The sequence below is a fragment of the Electrophorus electricus genome, chromosome 14, assembly GCF_013358815.1.
Source record: "Electrophorus electricus isolate fEleEle1 chromosome 14, fEleEle1.pri, whole genome shotgun sequence".
In the NCBI taxonomy this organism is placed as follows: Eukaryota; Metazoa; Chordata; class Actinopteri; order Gymnotiformes; family Gymnotidae; genus Electrophorus; species Electrophorus electricus.
In genome coordinates, this window is record NC_049548.1 from 5,215,274 (window position 1) to 5,236,232 (window position 20,959).

The 20,959-nt window shown below is 40.0% G+C and overlaps 1 protein-coding gene across 3 annotated transcripts in view; it reads right to left on the bottom strand.

Moving 5' to 3' along the window:
* The window catches only part of atrnl1b (attractin-like 1b), a 77,123-nt gene that overhangs the window by 19,752 nt on the left and 36,412 nt on the right, over positions 1-20,959 (bottom strand). For 2 of the 3 annotated variants that reach the window (XM_027024846.2, XM_035533738.1), the window contains exons 24-26: positions 20,729-20,886; positions 14,047-14,108; positions 7,958-8,036 (exon numbers count right to left, since the gene is read on the bottom strand). In XM_027024846.2, the coding sequence (XP_026880647.2) occupies positions 7,958-8,036; positions 14,047-14,108; positions 20,729-20,886 (299 nt within the window). The remainder of the gene's footprint in view (positions 1-7,957; positions 8,037-14,046; positions 14,109-20,728; positions 20,887-20,959) is intronic. The other variant, XM_027024847.2, reaches the window with a different exon arrangement.

Genomic DNA, 20,959 nt, shown 5'->3' on the forward strand with positions numbered 1-20,959 from the left:
TGGAAGCTAATTCCAAGATGGATGGAGAACAGAAGGTTTAAGCATAGTGCTCTTTGGGTAGGTTCCCCACTCTCAATGGCTGCACGATGGACAGGACACAAATCTCGCTCATCATTTCTTTCGAACTCATGACATGAGAATTTGCATAGTGGCAAAACTAGAGGCAGTGCAATCTACAAGAATTCTATAATGGATCAAAACAGCAGTTAATAAGAATTGCTACAATCACTCCAGTTCTTAACCAGTCAGGGTATGACCCTCAATATTTTAAGAACTACCAACCTATTTCTGACCTTTTTTAAGCAAGTTGCATGAGCATATGGTTGCTGCCTAGCTGAAAGTCCATCTAACCTCCAACAAACTATTTGCGAAGTTTCAGTCAGGGTTTCAGAGTTAATCACAATACTAAAACTGGTTAGGGTTACTAATGATCTGTTGGTTGCAGCCAATTGTGCCAAATGTACTTGTTCTTCTGAACCCATCTGCTGCATTTGACAGTATGTCATGTTATCATGCTGTGTAGGCTTGACATCTTAATCGACATCTTTGATGCACAAGTCACATGGCTTAGATCATATCTTACAGCAATTTGCTCCTATTAGTAGGTGTAGGTCTGATCCTTTTCACCTCTCCCATGGCCTTCCCTGGATCTGTTCTTGGCCCTTTACTTTTTATTATCTACGTGCTACAGCTTGGTGATATGATTATACAGCATGGCCTCCAGTTCTATTGCTATGTGGATGAGGCGCCAATTTATATACACACACTAAACCCTTTGACAGACTCCCACCTGGTATTTTGATTAAGTGTTTGGCTGATATAAAGACCTGGAGAGCTACACATTTTTTTAAATGATATAATCTAAAATCTGAGGCCATACTAATTACATCTTCAGCTACCCTGAGCATTCAGTTGAACATTCTACCCTGGCTATCGCAGATGTTATTGTCCTTTACCCAGTTTAGAAATCTTGGGGTAATTTTTCACTCCATACTGGCATTCGAGGGTCATATTAAAAACTACAAGTTTTCATGTTAAGAATACTGCTAGATCATGTCCTCTCTCCCACTATATAGTTGAGACTTTTATTCATGCTTTTTTTTTTACATCCATACACTACTACTGCTATGCTGTTCTGTTCAGGTTTCCTGCCTGTGGGCTCAAGAAGCTGCATTATGTCCAGAACCTACTAGGTTCTCACACCCATACCAGACAGTGGGAAAATACACAGTGGTGTGAAAAAGTGTTTGCCCCTTCCTGATATCGTATTTCTTTGCATGTTTGTCACACTTAAATGTTTCAGATCATCAAACAAATTTAAATATTAGACAAAGATAACACAAGTAAACACAAAATGCAGTTTTTAAATGAAGGTTTTTATTAAGGGAAAAAAAATGCAAACCTACATGGCCCTGTGTGAAAAAGTGATTGCCCCCTAAATCTAATAACTGGTTGGGCCACTCTTAGCAGCAACAACTACAATCAAGCATTTGCGATAACTGGCAATGAGTCTTTTACAGCGCTGTGGAGGAATATTGGCCCACTCATCTTTGCAGAACTGTTGTAATCTGGCCACATTTCAGGGTTTTCGAGCATGAACCTCCTTTTTAAGGTCATGCCACAGCATCTCAATTGGATTCAGGTCAGGACTTTGACTAGGCCACTCCAAAGTCTTCATTTTGTTTTTCTTAAGGCATTCAGAGGTGGACTCGCTGGTGTGTTTTGGATCACTGTCCTGTTGCAGAACCCAAGTGCGCTTTAGCTTGAGGCCACGAACAGATGGCCAGATATTCTCCTTCAGGATTTTTTGGTAGACAGCAGAATTCATGGTTCCATTTACCACAGCAAGTCTTCCAGGTCCTGAAGCAGCAAAACAGCCCCAGACCATCACACTACCACTGCCATATTTTACTGTTGGTTTGATGTTCCTTTTCTGAAATGCTGTGTTACCTTTATGCCAGATGTAATGGGACATACACCTTCCAAAAAGTTCAACTTTTGTCTCGTCAGTCCACAGAGTATTTTCCCAAAAGTCTTGGGGATCATCAAGATGTTTTCTGGCAAAACTGAGATGAGCCTTTATGTTCTTTTTGCTCAGCAGTGGTTTTCGTCTTGGAACTCTGCCATGCAGTCTTTTTTATGGTGGAGTCATGAACACTGACCTTAACTGAGTGAGGCCTGCAGTTCTTTGGATGTTGTTGTGGGGTCTTTTGTGACCTCATGGATGAGTCGTCGCTGCACTTGGAGTAATATTGGTCAGCCGGCCACTCCTGGGAAGGTTCACCACTATTCCATGTTTTCGTCATTTGTGGATAATGTCTCTCACTGTGGTTCGCTGGAGTCCCAAAGATATAGAAATGGCTTTATAACCTTTTCCAGACTGATCGATCTCAATTTCTTTGTATCTCATTTGTTCCTGAATTTCTTTGGATCACAGCATGCTGTTTAACTTTTGAGGATCTTTTGGTCTACCTCACTGTCAGGCAGGTCCTATTTAAGTGATTTCTTGATTGAGAATAGGTGTGACAGTAATCATTCTGGGTGTGGCTAGAGAAATTGAACTCAGCTTTCCAAAGATGTGATAAAACACAGTTAATCTATGTTTTAACGAGGGGGGCAATCACTTTCACACAAGGCCATGTAGGTTTGGACTCCTTCATTCAAAACCTTCATTTAAAAACTGCATTTTGTGTTTACTTGTGTTATCTTTGTCCAAAATTTAAATTTGTTTGATGATCTGAAACATTTAAGTGTGACAAGCATACAAAGAAATAAGATATCAGGAAGGGGGCAAATGCCATCACACCACTGTAACTACTCACACTGGCTTTCTGTCCACTTTCATTTATAGTATAAAATCCTTATTGTTTATAAATCCTTGCATGGTCTGGCACCTCCTTACCTTCCTGCTCTCCATACATTCGAGACTTTCTTGCTCGCTTTGGTCCGCCGCTGCTCACCCGCATTCTATACAATCCTATGATTTTAGTGTAGCAGGTTCTAAATTCGGAAACATTATGCCTTTCTCTCGCTCCCCATTCAGAAATGACTGAAAACCTCTTCCAGACTGCGTTTCCTTGTATGTAGTATCTGACTAAATATCTTTTGAGTACATAAATGAACATTTTCTAGATCTAGCCATTTAGCCTTCTGTACAGTCTAACCAAAATTTCACACAAGAATAATACTCTGCATAGGAAGAAAAAAAAAGCATAGTGCAGAACTGCAGAGAACAAAAATATGACTGTAGCTGTTCAGCAACACCAGCTCAGGTGCGTTCAGCTGCTGTACTGCTAATAGCTTCTTATAGCTATAGTTTTAAACAAGAGCATCACCAGCATAAGACTACAGCAGGGGTGGCCCTTGAACTGTTCTGGACATTTCTTATTGTGGCTTATAAGCTCGGGGGGGGGGGGAATGCAGCCGCTACAAAAATCTACACGAAACCTGTACTGGCCTGACAAAGGCAGATTATCTTCCAATTTCCTATGGAATTTCAGATGTCAATGATCTAATTTGAACTTTTTAGCAATGACTGCAGCAGACTTATTACATTGACTTGGTCAGTTATTCAACAATGAACTGCTGACTGATTGTAGTGAAGTCAGAGTGGACAGGTCACTGTCATTGGCTCAAAACGCTATTTGATATTGATCCGGCAGTTTTACCATGGTCCATATGTTTGCTCTGAACAGATGTGTTAAGCCACACTGCGCTACAGCATTCTGGCCAATTCAAACTCCCGTCATATTTTGTGTGGACTTGTGCATTAATGAATGAGTTTTTAAAGCAAGAGTATTTGTCATAAATTCTCCTTGGCAAGATTGTGGGGAATTAACTGGATGAAGTGACTCAGTGTTCAGAGCACATGAACATGGTCACATGCAAGTCTGTCATTAAGGGGGGGGGGGGGGGGGGGGGGGGACTATTTTTTCATTGACTGATCAGACCAGCTCTTCTAGACCTCTGGAGAAGGGTTGTGATGCACTCTAGATCTATGCCCTTGTAGTTTGGTCTCTATTATCAAGGTCTTCCATGTGTCCTTCAGGAAATCTTTCAAGAGGGTTCTGCCTGACTTGAATATAGTCCTGCTAAAACAACACAGCAGCTTTGCAGCACCACAACAATTTAATTACGACATGTCTGGATTGACATAAAACAAATCCAAGACCAGTTCATCCCAGCATTTGTATGCTAATGAAAGAAAGCTTAAAAACAGCTTTTTTAAAGGGCATGCTGCAGGTTAAACATTAGTCAGTTTCTCCTGCACATATTTACTGTTAAACTCACCATAATGGAACCAAGCCAAAGGCACTGATTTTTATACTGGAAGTTGAAAGCATGAGCTTTAATTAATATTAAAAGGGACAGAACACTTGGTTCTCCTGGCCTGAGGTTTGCTGATGTCCTTGAGAGTAAAGCCTTTAATAACATATGGCCCTATCTCCGAGATTGGCTATTGCCCAGAAAACTTTATTCAGCTGCTTCATTTTTCACAACAGCATCTTCCTTGTAAAAGTAAACCATGTTCTAGCTGCATTTTCCCCCTCTCAGCTCAGTATCTGAAAGAAAACTAAGGAATGGCACTTTCTGCCAATTCTCCTAAATGATATATCATTTAAGTATAATTTAAGGTGCTAGTGCATTCCAGATTTAGAAAAGTATAAAAGGAATAAATTAAATCTTTAACTTGAATATGTATATATACAAAAAATACTGTCTGCATCTGCATACCTCCAAACCTCATTCAGAATGCTACCCATGTTAGCTAGGCGCTCATAGTACATATTTTCACACTGCCCTTGCTCCTAAGTTTCACATGCAGATGTCACCTGACATGTTTAATGATGTGGTCACACTGGCCTTCCACATGTTCTAGACTCAATATCTCTATGTTCAAAGCTGCTAAATGTTGTTTCTTGCACAACCCATAATTCCATGTGTAGAGCAACAATTTGGCCTAATACGTAGCAGCCTTTGAGCTGACACTCTAGATGAGTTTCACCAGACCAGTCCAGGTGCTTAATGCATTCGAGAATGCTTGTGTGTGTGTACACCATACATTTAAAATCATTTAATAAAATCACCAGTGGCCCTTTGTTTCACAAAATCACTCTTCTTGCCCTCTTCCAGGGACATTTAATGCAGACTTGTCTCCTCTAGCCTTCCAGCCCACCACCAAAAGCACCAAAGGGTCATGTCACCACCTGTGCTCATGGCAAAGACCAGCAAATAATGGCCACCATCCAGCCAAGCAGGTCACTACTCTATATACACCCAGTCTCAACCAGCATCTGGCCAGTCCCTGGTGCAATGTAACAAATCTGTACGTACTAGCAAAGGCAAGGGTACTGCCCCTAGAAAAACATATTTAAGAGTGCTGCTGTTCACAACGCAAAATTAAAGCCTTTTAATTACATGGAAGTGGATTTCTGTCCCTTTGCATAATATATAACTTAAAATAAAAAACCTTTTATGATGTCACCACTATGAGAATAATATTTGGTCAACAAAGACAACAGATGCCCAATTTCCACAGGATAAATAGCTTCTTCAAAGCAGCAAAGTAATGATTTCTGGGTATGTGGATCATTACAGACAGCTGTGGTGTTATGTTTTCATTGAGAGAGACATTGCTTTAGAGTGGGAGCACAGCAGACGTGTCTTGTCAACTGCCTTTAAGTGAACGCATTGCAGATACATGCTGGCACCACAACTTCCAAGATCAGCAGCTTTTAGGTTTTCTGATGCACTGTAATAGGGCTGCAGGAATGTGTCAGGAATCGGGGTTGTTGTTTTTTTGTTTTTTTGTTTTTTTACAATGCTAGCTAAGCTGCGGTTTGTACATGGGCCATGAATGACAGTGGTTACCCTGCAGAAATCTCTGGGTTAAATCTTATTGAGAGTGCTAGGATAAGCCACAATCGTGTACTGCAGAATAGCAAACTGAGCCCTGCCAGCTCTCTGGAGACCCAACAGTCAATAAGAAAAACCACTTGTTGAAACAAATAAATCAAAATCTCTGTTCTGGATCATAAGGTAGCACCGGATTTTAAAATACAAAATTCACTTGATAAAAGCATCCCTGCAATGTGTGAATATTTATATGTAATTGCACAGTGGTGTACACAAGCACTCAGTATGCTAAACCAAACTGAAACATTACACAAATGTGCTTAAGTGAAATGTACATTTTTCTGTTCAATTAAGAATCAGCTGTAATGAATGCATTATCCTAGAACAGCCAAAAGCAACACAACTGTCTTTTGCACAGCACACTGACAGAGCCAAAAGCAGTGTTCCAAAATGTCACACAGGCAACAGTGGGATCATGGAAGGTGAATGTTTAAATCAGTGCAACCAGGCAAACAAGTGGATTATGCTCTCTGTGCAAGCAAAATAACACTGAAAACACAAATGATGCGCGCGCGCACACGTACTTTGACCAACCCTCATGAACAAAACTGCAAAAAACTTAGGTTTTTGTAAGCAAGAACTAACCTTGTCTCACCTAAAAATGAAGTGTCAGAGTAATGAGTAGATGAGCAAAAAGCATAAGGCTTTAATGAGATTACTAAGAATGATTCTGAAACATGAAGGCAAGTTAGAGCTGAAGCTAATGCTGCTTCCAGGCTAACGAACTGCTCACCAACACAAAACTGACAATAACAAAGCACTTGGATTTTGCAGGTAAGGTGTCTTCTGAAAGAAGTCTTACTCTGGCTATGAGCAGCAGTGCTAACTGCTGCTTTCTAGAGTTCTCACTGAGTTCTCTCTGTTCTTACTACAGCCTGAATCACTGAATGGGAGAAACGTTTGCCTAATGGAAGTAGTAAACATATCTTCTTCTTCAAGCTCACTTCTTTTGTTATGTCAGCTCATACAAATAGAGAACAGCAGAGGCATCAGCAGGCCAAGAAGAAACTGCTCAAAATTGCAGTGGGGGTGTGGTACCCTGTGAAAACAGGATTGCACTAAAATGCTACCAGGCTCATTTCTCCACTGCAAACTGCAAAGGCCAAATCACAGTATGACCTTGACAAATGATTTGCGGCAAAAAAAATGGGCACTTCATCCTGACTCTTCTCTGATCAAAACTTAAGACAAACACAGGGAAGAAAATAAATCTTTGGAAGCAATTATTTTCCTGGAGTGCCTCCTCTAAGCTTTTCAATCATTTCAAATTAAAAGATAAAACTTTTTTTTTTTTTATTCTTCCAAGAGAGCTGGAGGGCAGAAACAAACAGATGATCTGAATTGGGGAAGTGGAGTGCTGAAGCGAGCAGAATGCTAATAGCTGAAGCCCATCTGCCCACATTAGGCCTTATTGGCTTTAATTCTTTTGATGAATATGGTTCTGGATCACTGCAGTCATCGCTCATGTTTATTTTCATATGTCAATTAGCAGAAGAGCAAAAGAGATCAACCTTTCTGATTACCGATGTCAGCTCCATCCTACAAAATGGACGAACGTGGCTCACAGGCTACAATACGGGGTTTTTTTTTTGCAAATTGGGAGATGATGACATTGACTATTGCAGTGGTAATTTGCATTTTCAGAGCTCTTGGCTGGCGAGCACAAGGCATTTGTTAGTCCCTGAGAGCTTCGAACTGGAGCCTTCACTGGTATTGCATTCTGATTATGAAAAGCCTATAACATTTTTTTTTTTTTTGTTGCAAAAACCGGACATGGTCAGACATCTCCTGCTACCCACCCTTTCTAGTCGGCACCGCCCTAGATAACTTCTAACTGGTTCATAAAGGACCTCTAATTAGGAAGAAGCACTGCACTTTTCAAGGCAAAGCACCATAATCCTAATGCTGACACGTTTTAACCACAGGCCCAAGATTTCCAGTCAAACTTTCACGAACAATCCCGTTAGCAAGTTTTGTTTGGATAGTAGAAATTCTTTCATTCTTCCTGAGTGTTAAAGTGTAAGGTACAGCTGTGACACACCTCCCGTCGCCTCGAGGCCCAGCAGGTCTGTTTGATCTTCCACACCACTGCAGCCACCAGCAGCAAAGACAAAAAACAGCTGGAAAGGGGAAACAGAAAGAGGGGCTTAGACGTTGCACAAGCAGATCACATATTCCTTTGGCACATCCAGAGAACCTGAATTCAAACACATGCTTTCGAATAAGTGTTTCTGCTAAGACAATGGCAGAGGCAATCAGTCTGATTGGTGGAGCCACTTTGCAGAACTGAGTGTGCCCTTTTCCTGCACCACTGAACAACATTCTCTCAGGAAAATCCTAAGGACAATAGCAATGCCACAAGTAAAATGAAATTAATTATGAAACAACCTCAAACAATCCCATTTAAAGTCATGTTTCTCAATGGCAAGAAGCTTTGGTGAAATGAGCAGATAATAGCTATTCTATGTGACAATGTGGAAAACACTATTAATTAAGAAGAGTCAAAAGGAACATGTCTTATTTGCATTCTCTCAGCAAGCTAATCAGTATTCCTGAAACAAGGATGATTTTTAAGGGTTTTAAGGTTTTAAGACTACTCTTTACTACTGCCCCCCAGGGGCACGAGGGTGGGGGGTGCATGGTAGGAATAAATATTCACTTGTACTCTGCATAGAGGGAGGAATTCATCACGACTAAGACCTCATGTCAATCACAGGAGAGAGACTGCTCACTGTTTTTATACCCCTCTCTTTCTCTGAATGATCACTCTGGATCTGTGCCAATTACTTTAATTATAAACATCTCATATCTGCTGCATACATTTACTCAGCTGAGCTCAAAGGAACAGTGTGGTTCCACTAAACCAAACATGCCTGAAGCAGTTGTACAGAGCAGGACTCTTCAAAGGGCAGTCACAAATAAGGTATTACACCTTTAATGGCATTCTCCTCCTCCCTTTCATATCAGATTCCCGGCTCAGGACTTTTTTTTCTTTCTTTTTTTTTTTACTTTCAGTTCAGTAGCTATATTGATAGCACTGGGAAAATTGCTGTGATTAGATTACTGGCTCTAATGAAAGCAATGATCAATAATCTACATAATGTCTCCTGCAGAACAATCATAGTGCCATGTCCCACAAGCATTTTCAGAAATCATCAAGTTTGAAGCAGCTAAGATTTCTGTTATACTTCTTTAAAGCTAAATATAGGTATATATCAAGTAAATGAATAACCAATGTAATAAACTAAATAAATGTTACTAAACAGCTGGACAGATTGGTATATGAAAACAAGCCACTCAAACATAGAATAATTCTTTTAGTTCACAAACAGTACAGCTCTTTTACTACATCTATGGTATCTTGATAGCAACACATCAAGTACACACTAGCATAGAAAATAAGGCGCAAGGGGCAATTCCCTTAGTGTCTTGCTATCTATGCCTAGCACCAACTACATGGCACAATAGTCAACTTGGTCTACACAACGACCTGAAACTCCAAGAATTTCAGTATGTCCAAGATCAAGCAGAGCAATCGAAGGGTGTCAGTCAAGAGTGAACCCAGGTAATGCACTTCAAACAGCGGCTCCTCAAAAGCATGCCAACAGTGAACTCAAGAACTCTGGGCAAATTGGTTTTTTGGCATCTGTATTTGTGGAGATATGTGAGCATTCATAAACACCTCTGAGCAAAATTAATTCATGGTTCACACAGAGGGAAAAAAATGAATGGTGAAATCCCTTTAATGCTTTCAAACACAAATCATCTCGGGCTCATTTGAAGATAATGCCGAACTGCCAATGAAAAAACTTGAATAGTTCGATTAAGTAGCAGTGCGAGAGAAATCCCTCTTCAGATCTGTCGCTTTCATCCACAGCATTAGAGACAGTAAACAGAATTTAATCCCCGCCACAGTTCCACCTGGAATCAGAATTAATAAAGGAAATAAAGCAATTAAAAAGGTTTCCCCCTCTTTTCCTGCAGCAGAGTAGGACTCTAAAACAAAAGGGGGGGGGGGGTGTTCTGAGTAAAGTAAAAAGGGCTAAAGAATCCACAGGCCTCTATTGAGCAGGGGAGAGTGTGCAATGGCTAAACTGAGCTTGGGGACGAAATCAACAGTACCAGACTATGAGCGGTGTGTTAACCTGTGTTAAAAGGTGTGAAGAGAAGCCTTGCCTCTTCAAGGTTAACCATTCACAGAGAGTCTTATATGAAGTTTAAGCAGGTTTATTAATTCAGAAACAAGCTGCCCACTATTTCTGAGGACTTGACCATGATCACGTTATTACTCCGCTCATCTGAATGTTGGAAAGTAGAGAAGCAGAAATGACTAAAGTCAAGTGTTATTCTGCTAATTAGCAGCAATTAAGCAGATAAGATGCTTTTCACTTAAGCCATTTCCTCAGTCACTTAAAGGAACCATAGCAAGCTCCAGGGCACAGAGGAGAACAGAGGAGTATTTATTCCCTCCTTCTACATTTTTGCTAAATATTAAATGTCCTTTACTAATAGATTTTTTTTCTTCCTCAAGAAATTTTACAAAGGATACTTAATACAGGTTATGACGGATAAACACCTTTGTTCTGATACAGCCCCAACCCAAACGTACATAAGAATTTTTTTATTGGGTTTTCCTCCTTTTGTGTCCAAAAAAAAAAGCTCTTCACAAACACTGAGATAAAATAAAACATCTCTGTCCACAAGAAAATGCAAAAACACGCTGTTAAGCGATGAGAATACGTTGGCCAATCAGGAACCATAAAACAGTTATTACTCAGTAGGCCAACAATGGTGGTAACAATTGAAACAGGGGGAATCATATTTGTCATGAAGTCCTGTAAGCAATGTTAAAACCAACAGTATTTTGTCTACATCCACAATTGCACAAAATTGTAGCATGTAAACAAAGGAGATAAAGTCACACACTCTTGACATTACAAATCTCCTGTCTACATGACAACGCTGTAAACAGAGTTTCTGAATATCTCCACCTTGGAAGGAGTTCTGCAAAAGGTCAATTTTCAGTAAACTAAAACAGTTTGTGTGTGGACAACAGAGCAAAACGCATAGAAAAAGATGTGCTTTAAAAATACCCATATACGTGTGGACAGGGCACAGAGAGATGCACCTCCAGTTATGACAGCCGCTGTCAGGGGTGGGCAATGTGGAAATAAATAATGAATTTTTTTTATTTTTTTTAAACAATGCATAACACCTACTAACAACTTGGAACAAAATATACTAGGAAAATAGCAGTGTCACATTTTAAAACAGCTATGAAAAATGAGTTTTTACTAAACAATTTAAGAATTAACAGCAGGTAAGAAACATGGCATAACAAGCTAACATTCAATCAGTATTATAGGTACTATGTAAACAATACTGATTGTTTATTATATGCTTTTGACAACTGGTCTAATCTCAGCAATTTAGAAATATTAGTTACATCAAGAATGTTTGGAAAAGCACATCCAGACATGATTCATGATGATGATGATGGCATATGATCATATCATATACCCACATCTGTTTACAATTGGGAGAGAACAGTTTGCTAAAGAATTTAGTGTACCGCAAACTAGATTTATACACAAATCAGGGAAAAAAAAAATCTATGACCACAAAAGATTTTTTTTATTCTGGTTCAAGACGATGTTGAAATCCTTCTACTCAGGTAGATGCACTCATTAAGGGCCATTATGCAGACTAGATGAACAGAGCCTAGGTTGAAACCAGAGCCTGGTCACTAGGGCAATAGTAATCTTCCACTGAGAGCTAGTTTGTGTGTTATGAGACTTGGACCACACAGCAGATGTCACATGGTTAGACCAGTGGGGTAGTGATGCCTTTGGAGAGATAGACTGACCCCTACTCACTATACATTAGTGTTTCTGAGAAAACTTTATTTAAAACATGCTCTGGAAATTGCAAGATGATTTATGTAAGTGCAGAGAAACTTCAACAGAGTAAATCTATGCACGGAACAGGAAAAGGAGATAGCTGCACACCTCTGAAACCCTGTATGCCATGCCAGGGGAGTGTGGTTGTTGAACTCTGAAGCCCTAATAGCTCAAACCAGCTGACAAACACTGCTAATGGATTCCAGAAACTGAACCAAATGCATTACCCTGCAGTAATAACAAAGTGACTGTTAAAAATCCTTTCAAAATGGGAGCTTGCCCTTACTCTGTGCTCACTAGGTAATTTCAGAGTACACAATGTCTGATTCTTAATTAACTGCACATTTTTCATTGGAAGCACTGTGTTAATGTCCAAGTGCAGCCCTTTGCTGAAAGGGTAATAAGTAGATTTTAGATTTTTAATACACACCTTCCAAACATGGGTTCTGGCTATTTGACAGCCTATAAAAGGATCTTTTAAGGGTGATTTGGGGGGCGGGGGCCTGGAAGCTATTCATTACCAACCTGTCATCTATTTTTGGCTTGTGTTGTGACTTTGTTGACTTGAAGGGAAGATGAACGCAGAGATCAGGTGGTGACAGTGAGCAGAGAATGATGGCTGACAGACTCAAGATAATCCTGCTTGCTCATCAGCATTGACATTTTTCTTTTTTCCCTCTACCAAGATCAGCTTCTGTGTTTAGGTGATATATAATTCAGAGGTAAGCACAAGGAGAGATGCTGTGCTTTGACCATCCTACAATAAGTATGGAAAACACTCTAAAAGTGCTCTCAATTTCCTGGATACGGTATTGCCAGAAATTTAAGTGAGGATGGTTGTTTAGTGTAATGCTCATTACTTCACAAATGATGCAAAACATGTCAGATGACATTGCGTCATTCATTGGTCATGCATCTTAGCCAGTCAGATTCCTCTCACATTAAAATGATATCAGATCCACCCATTATAGCAGACCAAATGTGTTTTGTAAATAGATGAAAGCAAACTGTGCTATACATATACACATATATATTATATATACATTTTATTTTTATATATACATTTTATTTATATATATATATATACATATATATATACATATATATATGTATATATATATATATATATATATATATATATATATATATATATATATATATATATATATATACACATATATATATATATACACACACACACACACACACACACACACACACACACACACAAATATATTACACACAAAGTGTTAGTGTGGCACTGAACACAAATCAAGCTCAAAACGGGAGTGGTGAACTGTAGTCATTATAAACTTTTTTTAATGTTATATTTGCCCAGCTCTCCCAAAAATCTGCAACTACTGCAAACCATATCATGCCACCTATTTATTATCTCAAACTCTCTCAGTAGCATGATCTTTGTCAGCTTGTACTTTTTGTACAGCATGCATTCTGACCCTGTGAAGAACAGTCCCCTGTTTAACTACCATGATCTAATTGTAACCCTTACACAAACAGACCACAGAAAAAGAGGCACAGCATTAAGAATGGAATAAAATGAAATGTAACAAGCAAAAAGTAATAAAATGACAACAACAAAGTGAACTAAAATTAACACATCTACATGACAGGCCCTCTTAGCAATAAACCTAGTCGCAGGGCCGTAGGGAGGCATGACAGAACACGTAACATAGTTGTTGAAAAATGTCAGAATTAGAAAAGTTTATTTTTATGTTTTAATGCAACATAAGAAAAAGATGTATTTGCTTTGCTTGAAATTTGACATCATCATATCAAATTCCCTTGCTTAGTATCACCCACCTTTTATTGATTAACCTCAATCAATAAAAATCTCTTAACAAGATACCTATAAGTCATATCACTGAACTTCACATATTTATCAGGGGCATGTTCAAAGTCTGCCAACTCAACTCTTGGTGATCAAATTCATTTTAGGACCCAAAACCACTTAGAGTTGAAAAAAAATTTAACACCATTAACTATTTGGAGGCATTTAACTTGAGTAATCAAGTTACTGAACCACAGATGAACCTTTTCATGTTCTCTGCTGAACCATGGGCCCTCTCTCACACCAGGGACAGTGTATGTAGAAGGTGGGGAAATTAAGGCAGCATGCTGATAATGCCTTTGCCATCAATTTATCAACTCAGCTGCCCTAGTCAATGACAAAGGCTAGCACTCAAACAAGAAGAAAATCTAAATGACTCACCTGAAAAATGTCACAAAAAACTGCACCAGGTCCATGATGCTGTTGTGCTGAGAGAAGGCAATCTAAAAAAAAGAACAAAAGGAAATATATGTTCAGGAGTCGAAAGAAAAGTGTCTGGTAGTATGCATAAACGTAAAAAAGATCTTTGCCATTAGCTGTGGTACAGGACCTGACACAGTATCATAAGTGCCTCGAGAGACCACAAGGCACCTGCTGCTCTTTCTGCCTCTGGCTCTGTAATTGTTACATTGGTGGCATTAACAGCATACACTGACACCATCCTGATATTCCTCAGGTAAATGACCTATATGTTAGAATTTTCTCCTGTGGGCTTGTGGTCTACTGGCTCACTGTATAACCAGGATCAGATATAGGAAGAGTGACACTACAAGATAAAAGTCCCTAATTCAATGGTTTTAATGGACTGGAATGTGTCTGCTCATGGCTGGAAGGCAGTTTTAAAATGACTGATGGTTTGGATTAGATTTCCATTGACTGCACAAAAGAGGATGGAAGTCCAAACTCCTTATGTTATCTCCAGGTTATGTCTGGCAGTAATTGCCATGTTTGTGCGATGCTATTCGATCCATCCAGTGCAAGCAGGTCAGTTTAAAAAAAAAAAAAAAAAAGTTTTGGTCAATCTTCCTGACTTAAACAATACTTTCAGGTGGTTTAGAAGTTTCAAAGCACAGTACACCACTGGATCAACAATGAGCATCGTTGAGCCATTAAATTATCACCAGCACACTTCAGAGCTTGGTGTATATGTGCACAGAGAGCAACCAGTCACACAGTCCCATAAGGCACAGGACTGAACTGCCTGTGAAAATGCCCAGGAACAAAAATAATAAATGAGTTATGGTTCAAATGTACACTACCACAAGTCAACCTGAACTTGTGGATGAATAATGCAACAATGGTGGAGCGGTAGTCATTCAGAGGATCCTGCTCATTTCATTAGGCAGCTGAGCTGCAGCACAGGAGCCCAGCACAACTGCAGCACAGGAGCCCAGTCACACCCAGTGGGACCTGTTGGAGAAGCTTAACACCATATTAAGGCTAAACCCTCTACATTGAGAACAGACATGTGCACAAGGTAGAGTTTGAAAAGGGCAAATTTATGGCAGGCACCTACCAATCCACTGGGACTATACTTCTGGAGAGATGGAAGATGGAGGATGTGAAGAGTTGCAACAGAGGCCAGCTATATCTGCCTGATAAGCCTTCTCTTACATGAAAGGTCAGTCAGAAGAGCCTCTAGTGGATATGAGCAAGTAACTGCTGTCACACTAACAATAAGGACCATCTTATCTGAAGGAGATAAGCAGGTGTTCCACTGGACATTTCTACCCAAGCATTATGCTGCATGAATGCCCAAGGCCCAGGGAACATATTCATTGACTACATCTTTCATCAGCAGGGTTGAAATGTCAAGTAGCACCAAGAGAGATTACTATTAAGACACTATTAAGATTGCATCAGGGTGTGTGTGTGTGTGTGTGTGTGTGTGTGTGTGTCTGTATTATACAGAGAGAGAGAGAGAGAGATGGACAGCTCCAGGCCATGACATGGTCCACACACTCCAGGAGCAGTTGGCAACACAAATGAACCAGCTGCTAACGGATGAAACCCACCCTCAGTGGTTAACTGAAGGCCGGACAGTCCCGATCCTGAAGGGTCCCCAGAAAGGGGCAGTTCCATCCAACTACTGGCCAATAACCTTCCTCTTCACAATGTGGAAGCTCCTGTCAGGCACCCCTGCGGCTATAATTAGCAGGCCCATGCCTCAATACATTAGCACAGACCAGAAAGGCACTGGCAAGAACACCAGATGAGCAAAGCACCAGCTACTAGTAGTCACTCGAGACTGTAAGACCAGACAGACCAACCTGGGCACTGCCAGGATTAACTATAAGAAAGTCCATGATTCAATGCCCCACAGATGGATCCTGGAATGCTTGAGAATATATAACATCAACAGGACTCTAGGAACCTTCATCAAGAACTCAAATGGTGCTGTGGAAGACAAATGTAGAGGTCAACTTCAGGCCAAAATCACAAGTCACCAAGTGCAAGATTTACCAAGATGTCGTCCCCACTGGTGTTTTCTATATAGGCCTGAACCTCCTCAGTAAAATCACAACCAACAGTCGCTACAAATATTGGCTACGGAATGGATCAGCCATCAGCCACCTCCTATGCATGGATGAGACCAAGCTGTATGGTAGAAGTGTACGAGACATTGACTCAGTAATGTATCTCACCAGGATATACATCGGAATACATTCAGACTGGATAAGGGTGCTCGGATGGTTACAAGGAGATGGAATGTGGCTAGAACTGAGTGAATCATACTACCAAAAGGTAACAGATGTTGAGGACAGCTAAAAGTACCTTGGAATTCCACAGGCAAGCAGGAATCATGAAGAGGCAACAAGGAATGAAGCTACAGCCAATACCTTCAAAGGGTGAGGCAAGCCCTGAGAAGTCAGCTGAATGGGAAGATGATGATCTGGGCTATCAACATATATGTTCAACCAATCATCAGATACCATGCTGGCATAATATGCTGGGCAAAGGTTGAGACAGAAGCCACTGACATCAAGACAATGTACACAGCTTCATCCCAAATCCAGCACTCTGAGACTGTGAACAGAAGTAGGGGTAGTGAGGACTAGTGAGCATCAGAGCCATTTACAAGGATAAAACAACCAAGATCCAAGAGTACACCAGGAACATGGCCCCAAGTGATCCAGTTCTTAATGAGTACCTCAGAGCACAGAGGCACTAATCATGGCAGCACAGTAATAAGCTCTGCATACAATACCAATAGAGGGTAGGATCTACCACATCAGCCAGGGCCCCAGATGCAAGCCATGCAAAAATGTCCTTGAGACAATCCAGCACATAACAATGGGATGCAGGATGCTAGCAGGCGAAGCATACAAGGAATGCCATAACCAAGTGGCTGGCATAATGAACAGAAACATCTATGCAAAGTATGGGCTGGAAGTTCAAAAGTGAAAGTGGGATACATCCCTGAAAGTGGTGGAGAATGACCAAGCTAAGATCCTGTCGGATGTCAAGACACAGACAGACACAATGGCAATGGCTAACCAACCAGACACAGTAGTGGTGGATAAAGAGCTGAACAGGACTGTAGTGAAGGATGTAGTGTGTCCAAGTGATGGCAGCATCAGGGAGAAGGAACATAAAAATCAGATCCCAGAAACAACATCCGAGATACTGGTCAAGAAGATTGCAGTCCTGTGAGCTTGAGGGAGCAGGACCCTCAAACACCCAGGCCTCTGGTAGAGGACCCAAGCTTAAAGGAAAAAGCCCATCCCCACCACAGGAGACAAAGCAACAAGTGAAACCATCAAAACACTCAAAACAAAAGCAACTACAGGTGTGACATACTGAGAGCATTATCTTCAGCAGGAAGGCTGCCCTTGTGTAAGCAGATGCTGAGAGGTAAGCAGTGACTACAGCCTGCTCTCACTGAATTGCAGTACTGTTTGGTCAGATTGGGTTTCCCACACAGACCAAGCATTTCATCTCTCCGGATTACATGTGTCATATTTTCTGGGAGTGTCAGGTTATCGTGAAATCGCTTGTATTTGTGATCTGATTTTTCTCACATCGGCTAATACACAATGATCAGACACACTGTTCATAAACACGAGCACAGGAAAAGCTCAAAATGTGGCCATTTGATTTAAAGATGGCCTCTTCCTCCATAGAAAAAAAGTCTCTGCTTTGGGGAAATCTAATAAAGAACTATAACTGAGTGAAGGGAGCTTAGCTCAATGCCCCAAAAAGGGCCTGTAAATAAATTTACCTTATCCAAGGGATTTCTCTCACATGTGGTAAAGGCATGGGATAAAAGTCAATATCAGACAGTAGTTTCATTAGTAGAGATAGCCTAAATGGTTAACAAAATCCACAAGGCTTTACAGAATACAACTTACAAGCGGTTAGAACTTAGAGGTAAGAAGAACTCATAGTGGTCATCTATGTTTGCTCAGCACTCAATTTTACAAAGTCCCCTTTTATTACTGTGAACATAATTTAGAACACTGTTACACTGAACAATGAACATGGATGGCAGAAATTTTATATTTTTGAAATGCAAGACAAAAAGTGGCACATAATTTTGAAATATAATTTTTGATTCAAGTAAGTCGTCATTTTCTTTGGAATACCAAACAATGTTTTAATTTTTTTGCAGTGTTTGCTATCGATTAAATCTGCATCACACAAAACTGATAAGCTGTAGACATGCACAGTCAGACCTAGGACCTGTGAAGTTCATTTAGCAGAAAGCTTAGAGGGTTCAAGAAAAGATGTGGATTCAATATTTCACACAAGATTTACAACTCATATGAATGCAAAATAACAGCAGTATCTTGCAGCAGTCAGATCTTATGTAAATAAGTGCATTAGCCTTGGCTAATGACCTATTACTTACATTTGTTGAAGGATATTGGCACAACAACAAAATGAGGAATGCGTTGTGAAACAAAGTTGCAATTATGCCCAGTGTTCCACATGGCAGTGACAATGTTGCTGTGTAGTATTGTGAATGAGTTTTAAAGCATCATTAACTGATACACGCTGATAACAGCAGCCTACATTCCTATTAAACCTGTCTGCATTGGTTTAGGGTATACTGAAAATCCTATTAGAATGCACATTTCACAGGGTTTTCTTTTTTTTTTTTGGTTACTGGTTTTATTTTTGTGAAATGCTTTCTTCAAAAGGTGAGATACAGCATACAAACTACATAGATCAACAAATTGCTTTGGGAAACTAATAAAGCCATTACAATGACAATATTCTCCCATGGTTGTGCTACTACTTCCATCTTACAGAAACACCTGATAAAGAAGACATGTAATCTTATAACTCTCCTGGGACTATTTTAATGTAAAGGGCTCATTTGAGTGTTTTGTGCAGTGATGCATCACTGATCTTCAACTCATAATTTCCCAGAAGTGCATTTGCTTATAATTTGATGGCTGAATGTGCAGTATGACTTCAATTAACTGTGTTACTGTACCTGATAGGCAGGAGTGATTTATGGCTGGTTTATGACGAGAATACTAGTGATCAACAGGTAAACAACAGTTTTAATACAAATATTTTCAGCAAATATATACCAAATCTTAAAATACTAAATCTCAGCTTATAAAATAAGACAAGTACATTATGTCACTGAATTGTTTTATGCCTGTTTTACAGGCATAAAATCTGTAGATGTTGGTTTGTGCCCTGTGAATGGTGATTCTGGCCCATGAGCCCACCGTCACACTTCAGAAGCATGCTTTCTTTATTTAAAAAAAATTAATAAATCTACATATAGCTTTAAAACACTGAATACAATGTAGAACTTTTTTTGAAAAGGAAAAAAATCCTTAAAAATGTTCTGATACCACAGTTCTGATAGACAATTTCAAATGAATAGTCAATTACTCAGATCCCTAATCTGTGATTAAAAATAAATGCAGACACAGCCAACTCAATGCATCCCATTTTCTACGCCAAAGAATACCTCCAACATAACCTGAATGTGATACTTTGGATTACTGTTTGCAAGTCAAAACATGCCTTACTGAAGCTGTCACTGTAGGCTGATTCTGTTGTGCCCAGAGTGACAAAAGGTTTGACTTAACAAAGCTGTGCATGTTTTACACAACCAAGCCCTGACCCTAGCTTGCTCTTTCAATTCTGCCCACATCCAATAGGCACAAGTGGCATCTCATGATGTCAGCCCATCAGGGGTACCACACTCAGTCCAATGTGGTCAGGACAGTGAGAGAGTGGATGAGGGACGGGCGTGAGGTCCCTAGTAGTCACGTCCCTCAGCGACCAGCACTGGACAGAACGCTACCTTCTGTCCAGCACTCACATTACGCTACAGTGCTTTCAGTCATTTTACACAAAAGGAAATAAAGGGACTTTAGAAATATGCTGCATTGATTCAGAAGGACAGAGGCTTTTACGATTTACATAGGGGGAAAAGTGGGAGGATCTGTTTTGCTGAGCCAAGTTAACAAGGTTCCGATATTTTTTCAACCTTCTAAAACTGATCTTGCAGCAGACACTCATGTTCTCTGTCTTCAAACCCAATTCCCTATATGTGCGTTTGCTTGTGCATGCCCGCAGGCAATAAAGACAGCAAACACATTCGGAAAATGAGTAATGCACATGAGTCTACATTCAGCTTTAATGGTTCCTAGCAATACCATCCATCTTTAAACATCACTCAGAGACTGTCGTTACATGGCAGTCATCTAGGCATCTGGCACAGTAATACATTCGCACATAAGAGCTGATTCAAATTTTATGGCTCATAAGACTAAGGAATGAATATTTTGGGGAAACTTGGACAACTCTGCCAGTGCATATCTAAAGAACTGATTTCACATTATGATCCCATGGATCTTTTTAAAAGCGTTTTGTTTTGTCAAGTTGCATTTTAACATATAGCAATCAATATGAGTGTCAAATGAGGGGAGAGAATTTGTCTGACATTTGACTTTGGTGAGCTGATTCAACACAGCATTAATGGAAATCCTCCTAGCAAGAGAGAGATTCCTATTTATGAACTGGTCCTTCAAGTAAATTAAATACAAAACAATGCAAAAATCATTTCAAGGCGTGTTCAACATGCACCTACCTGTATTTTAATTGGCCAGGAGAAGTTGCTGACATAGACATAGAAGGTGATGTTGGGATTACTGCGAAAGCTGAACTTCTCACAGGAGAAGCTGTCCCTGTGCTCTTTGATGTTGGTCTTGGACACAATGGGGACTTCTTCTCCAGAGATGGTGCCCGCTGTTGGGAGAAGTAATTTAGGTGAAAAGTGATATTCTAACTTTAGAAGAAAACATTAAGTAAAATAACAGAA